We start from the raw sequence: 15,358 nt of genomic DNA on the forward strand, positions 1-15,358 counted from the left end.
TTTATATGATGTAGAGAATTAAATTTTTGGTGTTTGGCTTCCTCTTTAATAGGACCAAACATTCAAATTCATTTAGAATTTTGGTTAGTTAAGACTTTCTAGGTCAACCTTACAGTCAACTATGTGGGGCAAATTGTTTTGTGGACAGCCTAGGGATGCACACAACATTTAAGACACAGTGTTCAAGGCGACAAATCTCATTAATCTGCAGATGATTGGATCCCCATCATTTCCCCACATGCCTTCTCCAATGTACAACGCTGCTGGTTCTTTTTTTCATTTAGACTGAAATGAAGAGACAACAGTGAATGTTAAAATGAATGTTAACAGGGAGTATGAATAAAACATGAAAGTCCACATTGACACAGGAGGTCAGAGGCGAGGATGTGAATAAGTTCATTTAACGAACTCTGTTCAAAGTGTGTGTGTGTGTGTGTGTGTGTGTGTGTGTGAGAGAGAGATAGTGAAATGCCCAGAAACCAAACATCAGCTGCAACAGAGAGGAGAAGGAGATGGTGCTGAAAGAAGTGCCCACCAAAATGGGCCTGTTTTTACATTGACTCATGTTATGTGGCTCCATGTATTTCAGCTGCATTCAGATCACCCTCATTCCCTCACTACCCATCCCCTTCTTCATTCTTCCCTCCCTCCCTCTCTCTCTCTCTCTCTCTCTCTCTCTCTCACACACACACACACACACACACCCAAGTGATGATGCTGGCTGCCATGGCTAAAATAAGACGCTGTGTGATCATGGATGTAGCCTCGGACTCTACTGCAGATGCGGACATCTGATCTCAGCCGCGGGTAAAAGGAGGCAATCGAATCAAAATTGTTTTTTTTTTTTTTGGAATCCTGCTTTTAATTTGATCAACTGGATGACCGGAGGATGCAGAGACAGAGACTCTGGCACAATCACGAGTGCGTGGATTTATAATTAAATGCCCCATAAATGAATCATGGAGCTGCCGCTTTCCCGGACGTAAGGAAAACGGGCAGGCCGGGACGCGTCTGGACCCGAACCCGGAGGTTCCGCGCTGAGACGAGAGATCCCGCCAGCACCCTCCCCAGCACCCACGGCGGGTCAGCAGCGAGCCGCCGCAGAGCCGGATGGGGGTGCGCTGACGGCGGAAAAAGAGGTGGGAGAACGAGAGCGAGAACCAGGCCGCCCCATGCGCCGTCCGGACGACGAGCTCACGGCCGAGGGCGGCGCGCACTGAGGGCGCGTCCATGAGCGGCTCCTCCCGGGACGGAGCGCCGAAGCGGATCCGTTGAGAAGACGCGGGGAGGGAGACGAGGACGGAGGACTTTTTTTTCTTTTTTCTTTTTCATGCATATGATCACAACCACCATGATTTTCATGATCCTCGGTGCTTCAGTTGTAATGGTGAGGAAAATCTCTATTTTTTGTCTTACCTTTATGCACGAACGATATTTAGATATTCGTTTTTGCTCGATGTTGTACCGATAATGGCCACAGGCTGCGAGCACGAAGGTGCGCCGCTACCCACATGAATTCTCCTTCCAGGTAATAAATAATCAGAAAGGGGCTTTATAGTTGTGTTTTGTTGGGTTTTTTTTTTTTACGTAACGAGCACGCTAGAGAGCGGGGCATGTTCCTGACTCCGGTGCTTCGTTTCAGGCGATAGCGTGTTTAATGGACATGAACGCGCTGCTGGATCGCTTTCACAACTACATCCTGCCGCATCTGCGCGGAGAGGACCGCGTCTGCCACTGCAACTGTGGAAGGTAAAAGCACCGAAACACACACACACACACACACACACACACACACACACGCACGCAGGCGGCTCGGTAAAAGCGCGGAATCGGCCCTGACGGTGGAGACGCCGGCGCGGCGCGGCCCGGACCGCGAACAGCGACCGGTGCTGAAACGCACATGGAGGGAATCCGGGCTGCAGCGTTATCACACGGAACAATCATATTATTATCGTTATAGAGCTTGTCCGGTTGTTGTCTTAAGGCGTTCTCCCTTTTCCCTTGAAGGACAAATATATTAGCCTAAAGTGTGACGGGATCTGTTGTCTGATTATTAGTAGGAACCGAGTGTGGCGCAGGCATCTGGTGCGTGTTTTTTTCTTACTTCTATACAGAGTGGAAATTGATATTATTTGGTTTTCTGATTTCGGTTCTGCGCATATGTACTCTCAGGACAAAACCTCATTATGAAAATATTATTATTTCCCCCTTTGAAGCAAATAACGATTCCTTATTGTTCCTTAACTGCATACTGCTTATTAACGCTTAGAAACTCCTTTTAAACCAGGACGTGTTTGTAAAAAAAACTGAAAAAACTAACATTTCATCACAAGTGGATCAACTCAATTGTGTTAAGCACTCGCAAGGAAGTTTTTTATGAAATAAAACGTCAGGTCCATTGAAGATAAAGCCCACAGGGTTATTAGATTAATGACTTACTGTCGCGCTGATTTGAAATGTTTTGCCTGTGTTCATTGCATAATATTCACACAGATGGCGGGACGTGTCACATGTGTTCAGTACAGAAGGCCTTCGTGTGCTATGGGGTAGAGAACTCGGTAAAGCAAATACTGTGAAGGAGTCTGGATCATTCGATTAGCGGCAATCGAATCACTGGGCCTTTCTGCCTTTCCTTGGTTTGGGGAGCAAGAGCGCCGCATTTCTTTAAACGTGCATGCCACCAAACGTCTGTTTCAGATCAGAGAGCAGCGTGAAGTGGTCCTACGCATGAAAATAAAAATTTGCAACACTTGGGGATGAGCTCCACGGCTGAATTACGGCAACATAAACATGACATACAGTACAGGTCAAAAGTTTGGACACACCTTCTCATTCAATGTGTTTTCTTTATTTTCATGACCATTTACGTTGGTAGATTCTCACTGAAGGCATCAAAACTATGAATGAACCCATGTGGAGTTATGTACTTAACAAAAAAAGGCGAAATAACTGAAAACATGTTTTATATTCTAGTTTCTTCAAAATAGCCGCCCTTTGCTCTGATCACTGCTTTGCACACTCTTGGCATTCTCTCGATGAGCTTCAAGAGGTCGTCACCTGAAATGGTTTTCCAACAGTCTTGAAGGAGTTCCCAGAGGTGTTTAGCACTTGTTGACCCCTTTACCTTCACTCTGCGGTCCAGCTCACCCCAAACCATCTCGATTGGGTTCAGGTCCGGTGACTGTGGAGACCAGGTCTCCACTTTTTGTTAAGTACATAACTTCATAGTTTTGATGCCTTCAGTGAGAATCTATTAATGTAAATAGTCATGAAAATAAAGAAAACACATTGAATGAGAAGGTGTGTCCAAACTTTTGGCCTGTACTGTACATTGACCACAGTAAGCATTGACTAAGCCTTTACAGGGCTTGTCATGTCTGTTATATTCTGTTTACCACGATTACGCTGCACTTCGTTGCAGCCATAACTTTATTTTTGTTCACTGATATGCATTTAAAACATTTCACACATTGATTCGATTGTTATTGTGTAAAAAGGTTAGCCCTGCTGGCATGGCAGCGGTGTGAGTGAGAGTCAGCTAATAAACGTATTCACAATCTAACTAGCCAGAAAGACAATTGTTGGGTGTACAGCTGAAAGGTACCTCAAGGTAGTTAAGAGACAAACACAGATGAACACGATCAAGACACAGAGGCCAAAGGTCAAATGTTCATGGGGCGTGGCCAGGCACCCCGTTTGTCAGGTTGGTGACACCTATCTTATCCTAACCTCCTTAATAGCATCAGTCTGTTATCATAAATGTTCGGTAATTTGGCACTGAGTTAAGTCCCAGGAGTAGAAAGTTTGTTTTAAACTATAGAGAGCCATTTAAAATGAGTGGTTCTTTTGATACAATATTTTTACTCAATATTTTTTTACTTTTTTGTGTATACATGATGTTTCTGTTTTGAATTCCATAATCTTTTTTTTTTTTTTTTACCTATTTTTAGAGCCATAATCATTTATGTCCTCAAGCACAGCCCATGTTCGTACATTACTGCCATTCAGTCTGCACTGTTGCGGGCCTGAGACACTATCAGAGCATCCATCAGTTACATCATTAAGGTCCGGGCCTCCACTCGCTACGCCTGATATTGGCAAAGAGCATTTCACTCAAATTAGATTGCATTGTGTCTGTGAATAATCCAACAAGACATGATCTGCTCTGTCCACCTCTAATCTGAACGTAAAAAGTTCAATATTCTATGAACCCTGGATGGACATCTTCATCACGTGTGTAATTTACATACTTAGTACGGCAATGTGTCAGTCATAGATGTGTCAGTCTTCCTGCTTTAGAATGACAGGAGTGCTGAACAGGAAACTTCACTACAATATAAAATGTTTGCAGATAAACAACCAAAAATATCCTGAAAACAGTGTGGTTGGTTGCATTCTTATCGCTTTCTTAAATATTGTATTGAGACCAGCTAGATTGATTCAGGTTAGAGGAAGGGAAGTAGGCAATAGGCACATTTGGCAAATTGGCCTTGTGTGAAGTCCAAAACCCAAGTTGAGAAAGCTTTAGCGTTGAAAATAATGTAAATCAGTTTGCTTTCTTCATTTGCACCTCTTTACAGATATCTGCATTTAGTCTTATTTCAGATTTCTGTCTTTTAAAATTTCAGGTTTCTTCAGTTTTTACTTTGCATTACATTAAACTGTTCAGTGGCTTTTTCAGTTCAGTCGCCAGAGAAAAAAATTCAGTCTCCTCTGTCTAAATTTGTAATTGTCCATTTCAGGCATCATGTCCACTATGTGATCCCGTACGATGGGGACCATTCACTGGTGGACTCGTCGGAAAACTACTTTGTGAGTGACAGCGTGACCAAGCAGGAGATGGACCTGATGCTGGGGCTTCTTCTGGGCTTCTGCATCAGCTGGCTGCTACTGTGGCTGGATGGAGCCCTGCACTGCGCTGTGAGGGCATGGAGGGCCAGTCGCTACTATGGTGAGCAGCTGGAACACTCAAAGACATGATTTTAATTTGGTTTGATTCAGCTCAGTTGTATTATGTGAGATGGCACATGCTGATGGTTGTGCTTTGTTCAGCAGCTGTTAATAACAATATTCTTGTTGGTTTTTGTGGCTGAGAATCTATAGGAATGTGAGCATTTTGTGGGCAAGTGCTGGAGGACTCGCACCACGGCAGTATTGATTATATTGATTGCATATTGCAGTGTTCCTATACTGATGCTTACTGATGGGCTATAAAACAATGGATTAAACTAATGCATAGGTCTGAAGGTTGCAAGTATCTTTGAAAAGAAGTTAAGTAACAAGTTTTATATTTTTCTAAAGCATCAGCATGTCATAATAATGAGATGCAATATTATTTAAATAAATTATTAACACTATTGGAATCAGCCACAGGTCCACATTATCATTTAATACATGAAATTAATGCAGGAGCTACATGGAATAAGCACAAATTGTCACATAAAGCTAAGTAAAAAGTATGATAGTCTCTCCACGTCAATGCATCAGCCTTGTTCTGCTGCCATCTTTTTTCTTTTTAACAGGCTCTAATCATGGACGCCTAATCAGCGGCAACTCTCCATGATAAGAGCACTGCTGCCAGGCTGATCGGTGCCGGCTGTGTGCCAAGCAGTGACCAGCCATGCCCCCCATTTTTTTTCATTGATAAAATGTAATGTATTTCTTAACATAGTGTGAAAAGTAGTAGTATTTTGGTAGTGCTCAGGAAATAATGTTTCAATGAAGTAACAAATGCAGAGCCACATGTGAAATAATTCAGTATTCTTACTGACTGAACTGATTGTATCAGGCTGTGAAAATTTTAATTTAATAATGGGAACTGAAACTGAATATTCAAAGACCCTCTGAAGGAAATGGACATGTCCCTGTTCCTTTTTGAAATAGAAAACGCCCCCAGTCTTAACCTAGTATGAGCTGCCTAATCTGGGCCAGACTAATATGTGGTCAAGAAGGATCCAGAAAATGGGACCAGACGACGTAGAGGCTAGTACACACAGGAGTGGTGTTTTTCTGACATATGGAGATGCTTAAAGATGAAGAGGGGGAAAGCCCTGCAGTTCTGTGTGTGTGTGAGTATGCGTGTGTGTGTGTGTGTGTGTGTTTGTGCGTGTGCATTTTAGCATGACTGACATGAAAGGAAGGGGGTTTGCAGTCACACCCCGCCCCCAACACACATGCCCTCACACAAACACACACACACACACACACACACACGGATGCACACAGTTACACACACATTCCTGCTGCCTCCCTCTTCTTGAGAGCTATAAATAGAAAGGGAGCAGCTGGATAGAAAAAGCAAGCAAGGTTAAGATGTTCAGACACACACTGCATTGATTTCTATACCCTCTGTCAAATTTCATATCCTCAGCTCATTAGAACACCTTTAGCTTGAGCCTAAGCTATTTTTCTTTCTTTAATTATACCTCTATTCATACCTAAATTAAAAAGACGTGGGACATGTACAGTATTTGCAAGGATTGTTCATTATTCCAAAAATAACAGGACAGAAATGTGATAATTCTGCAAGAAACTGATGAGTTGGCACAAATACCTTCAACCTTGCATTCACTATCTGAACAAAGGGTGATTGGTCCCATTCAATTCACTGGCTACATTATTACTGTAATATTTCTGTAAGAAAACATCTATGTAAAAAAAAAAAAAATCAATTTTCTCTCAACCTTTCTCTGGATACCCTTCATACTAGTCCTTGTGCACATTTGCCTCTATAAATAACTCAGAAACACACACCAGGGTGGTGTGTAGGGCCTGCTCTGTCTGGGTATCCCGCCCTGTCTCTCACAAACACACACACCTTCTCTCAGCCACCATTTCTCCCTCTCTTTTGTCCGACTTTCCTGCTCTTGTCTGAGGTGTGGGCTCATTGGTGTGTTAGAATTGACAATTTCTCCACCGCCCTAAGGTTGAAACTGAATGGTCCATTTTCAGAAGGACAGCTGTATTTTAAGGGTTTTCTGAAGCTACATGATAGACCTGGAAGCCACAAGCAATGAAATTAGAGGTGAATTTTCACCCCGAAACCATCCTCACAAAGGTGTAATCACACCAACTTTGGGGAGGGTGCACATCAGTGAGAATGTATGTCACATGTGCTAATCTCATTGTAGTTTTTCACACTAGGTGTGTTACAAATGTGTTACAAGTCTTGATATCCTCATAAATAGAGCCAATAACATTTGCATTTTGCAATTACAAATAATTAAAAAGCAGGAAGTGAGAAGTTCACAGTGTTATTTCAGACCTAATTAACCAACCAGTACATTTCATATATATATAAAAAAAAGGGGCAGTGGTGGCCTAGTGGTTTAGGAAGTGGCCCCGTAATCATAAGGTTGCCGGTTCAAATTCCGAGCCGCCAAGGTGCCACTGAGGTGCCACTGAGCAAAGCACCGTCCCCACACACTCCACGGGCACCTGTCATGGCTGCCCACTGCTCACCAAGGGTGATGGGTTAAATGCAGAGGACAAATTTCACTGTGTGCACCGTGTGCTGTGCTGCTGTGTATCACTAGTGAGAATCACTTCACTTTCACTTCACTTCACTTTCAATCTCACATGTGCCTCCAGTGTAAACTACTTTTATAGGCTCCAGCTGTATTTTAATAATGGTGATACTTGGAGAGCCAAATATTTTTTGAGGCATTATTCATCATTACAAGTTTGAGAATAATTGTTTGTGCATGTTCTAGAAGCTTTTTTTTTTTTTTGACACATTTTGAATGGTGGCTGTTGAATATGAAGTCAGAACTTTTCTCTGCATTCAGTTGGGCATTGCTCTGGTCTTGTTAGCCCAAAGTAACTGTTATTTTCTGAGATGTACATAACTTCTTATAGCAGCAAATGAAAAATGGTTGAATTTAGAAGACCCCCCCCCCATGTAGATTCTGACAGGTTCGCTGTACACAAAAAAACAGCATGTGAAGTTACCATTTTGAAGCTAATTCACAGATTAAGCTGTACATTTTAATTTTACACTCTTAGTGACCACACTGCAACTTTTTGTGAAAATTATCGTGCGCCTCAGCTTAATGGCAATAGAAGACCAGAAACCTCTTAATCTCAGGTTTCACTTGCCATACTGACTTTTAAAGCGGGTAAGAGGCTAAGATTGGGCTTGTCTAGTCCATAACACATACTGAATAGATAATGCATTGCATTATATTTTACAATACATTATGTGTTACGTTTACTTTCAAGGGTTAACATATGAAATATTACAATTTTTGATCATCTATATCTTTGTATGCATGCAAGTATGTATATGTAAGTATGTAGTCACGTATATTTACAGCACTGTCCAAAAATCTAAGGCACAATTACAAACCAGTGAAATCCAAATCACTGTTTTGTTATTAACATGTCAAATATTTATGAAATATTGGTTTACCTAAAGCATTTATTGATGAATATTTGTATTTTCATGAAAAAAAAAAAGTGTCTATAGAGAAAGAGGTTATGTTATCCTATTGTTCTATGAGCAGAAATGCAATTTTGTTTGTAGACTCTCAGGAGATCATTCATTAGTTTACAGAGTTGGGTGAGACCAACCCCCAGATCTTCTAGCAGATCTCTAGATATCAACAATGCTTATGAAATAAAAGAATTGTCACTTTCTCTTTATCCAGACACCCCTTCCTGGTCATGGTTGCCTCAGTTCTGTAACCTGAGGGACCTCCGGAGACGAGCCCAGCTTCGGCAGCTTGAAGACTCCAGTGGCAACATGGTTCACATCAAACAGAAGCTGTACCACAATGGTCACCCTAGCCCCCGTCACCTCTGACTGTCCACAACACCACCAGCAACTGCCTCAGAAAGCCCAGCCAGTGGAGCGCCTCCAAGACCACAGCTACCCAACAGTGCACGACACTGGCCAAAAAACTGAGAGTGGGGGCATTTGCCACCAGAATTTTAACTTGTGCCATGTCCAACCATGTTTGCAGGAAAATTATTTTTCAAGAGTCTCTTCTGTATAGATTTTCTTTGTTTGTTGTTGAAACTCGGCATGCACTTTTAGAATGGAGTGAAGGCAAAGAAAAGCTTGTGAAGGGGACACTGACGCTGCTTTGCCACTTTTTGCTTTATCTTGTTACCAGTTGATTCATTTTGTTCTTTTTTTTTCATGAGTGAAGGTTATTTGGGGTAATTAAAGGGGAGGGTGGGTTTGTGATGGCCTAGCTAGTATTTGCTTCTCTTGTAAATAGTTATAAATATGGTTTTATTGGACGTTACAGTTTAAACAGGGTCCAGGAGCCAGAGATCAGTGATGAAAATGAGCCGTGTGGCAGGAAGCAGACAGGTGTGATGCAACTGAGCCAGAGCCACATGATCTCTGTAAAATACTGATGACTTAGCTTTGGTATGTAGTGAAATTAATGAATGTATTAATTTTATCTGTAAATACTGCAGAGTGGGAGGGGAGGTCGGAGGTCAGGGTCTTCCATGCTGCAACAAAATTTACCTTTTGTGTGTGTGTGTGAGAGAGAGAGAGAGATCAGTGATCACCTGCCTTGTCTTCCCTGCACTGTGTCCAAATGACCCTTCCTGTTAGAAAAACTCCAGACTCGACCAGCCTGGTGGCGGAGAGAGCCCTGACTGCCTCCTCTCCTGCTCTGTGTCCAGACATTGCTGTTGTGGAGATAAAATGTCTGTTTTATTAAAAGTGCCATTGTGGCACAACAGTGACACCTGCTGCTGGAATAGCTTTTGCTCAGGTGCAGAGAGAACACGGACAAACATGCTCTCTTTATGTCAAAAGAGAGCAAACTCACTCCCTCACTCACTCTTCATAAACGCTTGGTTATACGCAGGGTCGATGTGGCAGGAGCCCATCCTGGGACACACACACACATTATTCACTCACACAATTCAGAGTTGGCAATTCATCTAGTGTACATGCCCCTGGACAGCCGGAGGAATCCAGAGGACCCAGAGGAAACTCGCACCGGCACTGGGAGAGCATGTTAGTTCTACACACACTAGGTCCGAGCCGGAATTCAAACTCACAACATTGGAGGTGTGAGGCCACATTGCTAACTGGCCCGAGGGCAAAGTCTATTTCACTAAAACCACCCGAAGCAGCATATTAGAATTGATATAATAATAATTTAAAACTTATTTTCTAAAAGTGGTACATGTATTTGTGTATGAATGTTAGAAATGTTCCAGTCAAAAGAACATGGAATGTACGGAAACATGGATGAAGGCTTTTTTTTAAAGAATGCAGTACAGGAAACAGATTTAGTCTTTTTTTAGAAACATTTCATTCAGATTCTTAAGAGCTGCCTCTTTACACCTTTACATTGTTTTGCACACTACTGTCATCATGATAAGCAGTTTCATGAGACACTAAAGAATGAAAAGAAGGAACTCTTATCATGGCTTTTGGAAATCCGTGCCCATTGTCAAACATATTACAGTTGTGTTCTACAGTGCAAAAAAAAAAAGAAGTGCTTTAAATAAGCAGGGTGTGTTGAAATGTTCAATTTTGCAGATGGGAATAATGAACAGTGAGAGAGTAGTGTCATAATGTACGTCCAGAACATCTGGAGGGCCAGGGTTGATAATATGTCTATGGAGAAGTTAAAAACTACTCCATGTACTCACTTGAGGTCCTGAGACCCAGCAAAACCGAAAAACCACACACATCACACTTCAGCGAGAACAAAAACCAATCACTCAGCGATCAGCAATTCCCCTTTAATCACGGGTTTCTCAGCATCTCTTCCTCATCTATGAAGAATCTGTGACTATCTGTGACTGTACATGCAGTCTGCTTTATATCACTGCTTTATAAAAGAGGGAGAGAAAATAAAACTGGCACATGACTGATGTAGTGAAAGTGATGGGGGCTGGTGCAGGGGGCTGGGTTGTTTTAAGTGGGCTAATTTCTGGTTGGGGAGACTTTGCTGATGATTATATACTACAGGACTTTGCATGACACCGTCAGCAGCAAACAGAGCAAGTGTCCTGGGGGTGCTCACATTATACTGAGGGATTTCAATCATGCAGATCTGAAAGCAGTCCTCCCCGTATTTCATCAACACATAAAATGTTCAACCAGGGGAGAAACAACAGTGGACAAGCTGTATACGAACATCAGGCAGTCCTACAGGGCTAAACCCCTAGCAGACCCATAGCTTCTGATCCCTACATGCACCCCCCCACCCTAGAAAACAAGCTCCCATAACCACCCGGACTGTCACTACATGGCCTGAGGATGCCTTCCAACAGCTGCAGGACTGCTTCCAGAGAACCGACTGGTAGGTTTTTGGTCACCTGGACCCGGAGAACCACACTACACCAGTACCGGATTACATCAGGTTCCCTGGATGATGAGGGAGGTCAGAAGCTTGCTGAAAGCCAGGAATACTGCTTTCAGGCCTGGGGATAGGACACTTTACAGTACAGCCAGAGCCAATCTGAAGAGAGGCAACCCAGAGGGCAAGGCAGTGTACAGCAGGAGGGATAGAGGACCACCTGAGGAGCCACAACACCAGGTAGATGTGTCTCCAGCTACAAAATCCAGCAACTCCTCAGCCACCGACGGTACCGTTTCTCTGGCAGAGCTGAATATCTTCTTTGACCATTTTAGGCCATACCAAAAGCAGCTCCACCACAGCTGTCCATCCACAACAGCCACACAATCATAGTGGAGAAGTGTGAGGAAGGTGAACCCAAGGAAAGCTGCAGGACCCAACAGTGTGGCTGTTGGGTCCTCGAGTCCTCCATCACTGTTCCACTGCCAAAACAATCCCCCATGAACATTCTGAATGACTACCACCCAGTGGCACTCACACCTGTCATCATGAAGTGCTTTGAGAAACTGCTGCAGAGTCATATCATCGCCTGCCTACCAGCAGACATGGACCCATTTCAGTTTGCCTACAAACTGTCCCTGTCACCTCCACTGCTCTACATTTACATTTAAGGCATTTGGCAGACACCCTTATCCAGAGTGACTTACAACATGCTTTCAAGTTACCATCGATGAAGTGATCAGTTCCGGTTCATTAGGACCCCCAACTATGAATACAATCTTTTATTCACTCTTGTTGTAGATTCTGTACACAAGTTCGACAATAAAAAAGTTACAAGTTAATCTTAATATTCTCTAAAGAGGAAGGTCTTGAGCTGTCGTTTGAAAGTGCTCAGTGACTGAGCTGTTCTGACCTCGAGGGGAAGTTCATTCCACCACCGAGGGGCCAAGACAGAGAAGAGTCTAGATGAACGTCTTCATCATACCTTCAGAGATGGAGGGACCAGGAGCAGTACTGGAGGCTCAGAGTACACGAGGTGCAGTGCGAGGGTTGACAGATAAGGGCGGATTCATCTGATATTGTAGAGAAGGATCTCAAAGAAGATGAGCTGGCATGCAGGGAGGAGGTCAGAGAGGTGCAAAGTCAGCAACCTGATCCTAAACACCACAAAAAAAGGAGCTGACTACAGGAAAAATAAAAGTGACATCCAGCCACTCATCATCAGGCCTCTGTGGAGAGGGTCTCCATGTTCAGGTTCCTGGGCATTGAGTTGGAGGATGACCTGACCTGTAATGTCAACACCAAGGAGCTGCTGAAGAAGGCGCAGAAGAGACTGTACTTTCTGAGAATTCTCAGGAAAGACCAGCTCCCCATTAATTTGCTCCTCGCCGTTTACCACTGTTCCGTAGAAAGTGTACTTATGTACAGCTGCAAATTCTCAGAAAGGCAGGCCTCGGTCATTGTCACTTGCAGATTTCACCACCAGGCAAAAGAAATCCAGCTTTTTTCCAAAAGCAATCCAGAGTCTAAACTGTTATCCATGTGCTATATCTCCACCTCACTGTGTGAAGTAATGTGCAAGATCTTCACACAACATGCAATAAAAAAAAAACATTTTTTTTTTAAAATATTTTTGTACTTATATTTTTTCCCAGTGTAATTTGTATTTGTTCTAATTTTCGGTCTTAACTTCAATGCCCCAAACTGATTGCACCTTGAATTCCGTTGTTCCTTGAGAAGTAACAATGACAATAAAAATTTAATATGAGCTTCCCTTTGAATATCCCCCTGGCACATTCAACCAATTTCCATATCTTGGCATCATCTGCCATGGCATTTTCTAGGATTTCTGCCTCATGGCCAGTCATTTGCAGTTGCCACTGTCTCCGTTGCAACAGCCTGTTGTCACAATCTAATTCATGTTGGAGCTGAAGTTTTTATATCATCCGGTGCTTCTTCAGGGGGGTGGCATAACTGATGATGTTTACAACTGATGTTGAAAAGGTGCCTATTGTGTCAGGCAAAGTTCATTCATTCACTTTCCCTTTCAGGGGGTTGATGAAACATATTTTCTAGTCAGCTGAAGAAAAACCTTCTTACTGAGAGGTATACACTCTACATTAATTAACTAGGTGCTCTCTGCATGGAATTTGCGCTTTTGACACAGTTTTGTGTAGAGTTCTCAAACCCAATGACAAAAATGCTGAAATGAAATTAGCTCTGGTGCAATCTTAGTGCATATCACATGTTGCACTACTGCATTATTAACTTCCTTCTTTCATATGTGGACCAATTTCATTTTGATTTTCACCATATTTGTATTGCACAATGTTTTTCATAATGAAGTCTCAGCTTAATTCTGTCTAAATATTTGGCTACTTGGGACAAGTGCATGAAAGGCTTCTGTCAACTGAGCGATAATGCAGATGTTAAGGGTCTAATGCCAAATGTAGAAAATATCTAAATTAATGTTTGGGAAGCAGAGTTTGCATTGGTCTACATTACTGGACACTATCAAATGTTTAGAATGTCATTTAATAATTCTGCTAGAGAAGAAAACAGGAAGATATTATAGGGGAAGAGAATGAAAGAATCAAAACACAATCACACAATACCTTCAATTTTTTTTTTGCCATTGTCAATACAATTTCCTAGATTTAAAGGTTAAATCCATTTCAAAGTCAATTTCACTATTGTTATAAATATTTCACTGCTTTTTCCTGCCTGCACCTGCAGATTGCTTCAGTCCTTTGAGACCCTAAACTGAAAAAGCAGGCATAGAAAATGGAGGGATCAGTTCAAAGTTGATTAATTCATTCACCTTCCTCAACTCATGGTCGTGGTTACTGGACACTCATACTGGGACACTGGGTGCAGGGTGGGCCCACCAACCCACCACAGGGTGCACACACAAACCCCAATCACTCACACATTCACATCCAGAGGCAATTCAAAGTCGACCAACCCACCTAGGCCTTTGGACTGTGGGAAACAAGAGAATCCAGAGGAAGTCCATGCCAACATATGGAGAGCATGCAAACTTAGGGCCTCATGAAATCAGTCTTATTTGTCCCTTTTTTTATTTTGCATTTCATGCAAAGACCTCTAAACATTCTTCCTTTTGTAAAAAAAGTGCTTCACGTTTGACCTCAACATAAAAATTTAGCAAATAAATTTACATTGCTGAGACCTGGAATACAAAAAAAGTTGTATAATGAACTGGAACCATTATAATAAAATCACTTTTTGAATCAGCTGATTTGTTTGCATGACCAAGAGTTTGCTGGCGTGAGCAGGGAGGTCCTCGTCCGTGAGTCTTCCCTGAGTCTACCCCCTTCAAGTGCAAAATAACATCAAAGAAGATACAATATCTTCACGTATCTACACATAAGTTTGGACAAACCTTCTCATTCAATGTGTTTTCTTTATTTACATTTACGTTGGTAGATTCTCACTAAAGGCATCAAAACTATGAATGAACACATGTGGAGTTATGTACTTAACAAAAAGTGAAGACCTGGCCTCCACAGTCACCGGACCTGAACCCAATAGAGATGGTTTGGGGTGAACTGGACCGCAGAGTGAAGGCAAAGGGGTCAACAAGTGCTAAACACCTCTGGGAACTCCTTCAAGACTGTTGAAAAACCATTTCAGGTGACGACCTCTTGAAGCTCATCGAGAGAATGGCAAGAGTGTTCAAAGCAGTAATCAGAGCAAAGAAACTAGAATATAAAACATGTTTTCAGTTATTTCACCTTTTTTTTTTGTTAAGTACATAACTCCACATGTGTTCATTCATAGATGCCTTCAGTGAGAATCTACCAACGTAAATGGTCATGAAAATAAAGAAAACACATTGAATGAGAAGGTGTGTCCAAACTTTTGGCCTGTACTGTATGTTTGCAGTTTATGTGTTGACGAGTGGTATTGCCTGGTTGAAAAAACTGTCCTCCGTACTGCTTGTTCTTGACCTCAGCGCCCCTAATATCATTTAGACGTGTCTGCTGACAGAGGCCTGCAACGCCCAGAACAAACGCCAGGTGGCGCCGTCTCGCTTTTCACCCAGTCCGCCGCAGCAG

At 42.5% G+C, this 15,358-nt stretch overlaps 1 protein-coding gene across 1 annotated transcript; it reads left to right on the plus strand.

Moving 5' to 3' along the window:
* Positions 1-1,330: 1,330 nt before the first annotated feature.
* On the plus strand, positions 1,331-9,705 carry tmem240a (transmembrane protein 240a). The gene is made up of 4 exons (XM_028993399.1): positions 1,331-1,387; positions 1,643-1,749; positions 4,743-4,951; positions 8,649-9,705. Exons 1-4 carry the CDS (start codon positions 1,331-1,333, stop codon positions 8,801-8,803), a joined length of 528 nt encoding a protein of 175 aa, XP_028849232.1. The 3' UTR covers positions 8,804-9,705.
* Positions 9,706-15,358: the final 5,653 nt, after the last annotated feature.

The sequence above is a fragment of the Denticeps clupeoides genome, chromosome 10, assembly GCF_900700375.1.
Source record: "Denticeps clupeoides chromosome 10, fDenClu1.1, whole genome shotgun sequence".
In the NCBI taxonomy this organism is placed as follows: domain Eukaryota; kingdom Metazoa; phylum Chordata; class Actinopteri; order Clupeiformes; family Denticipitidae; genus Denticeps; species Denticeps clupeoides.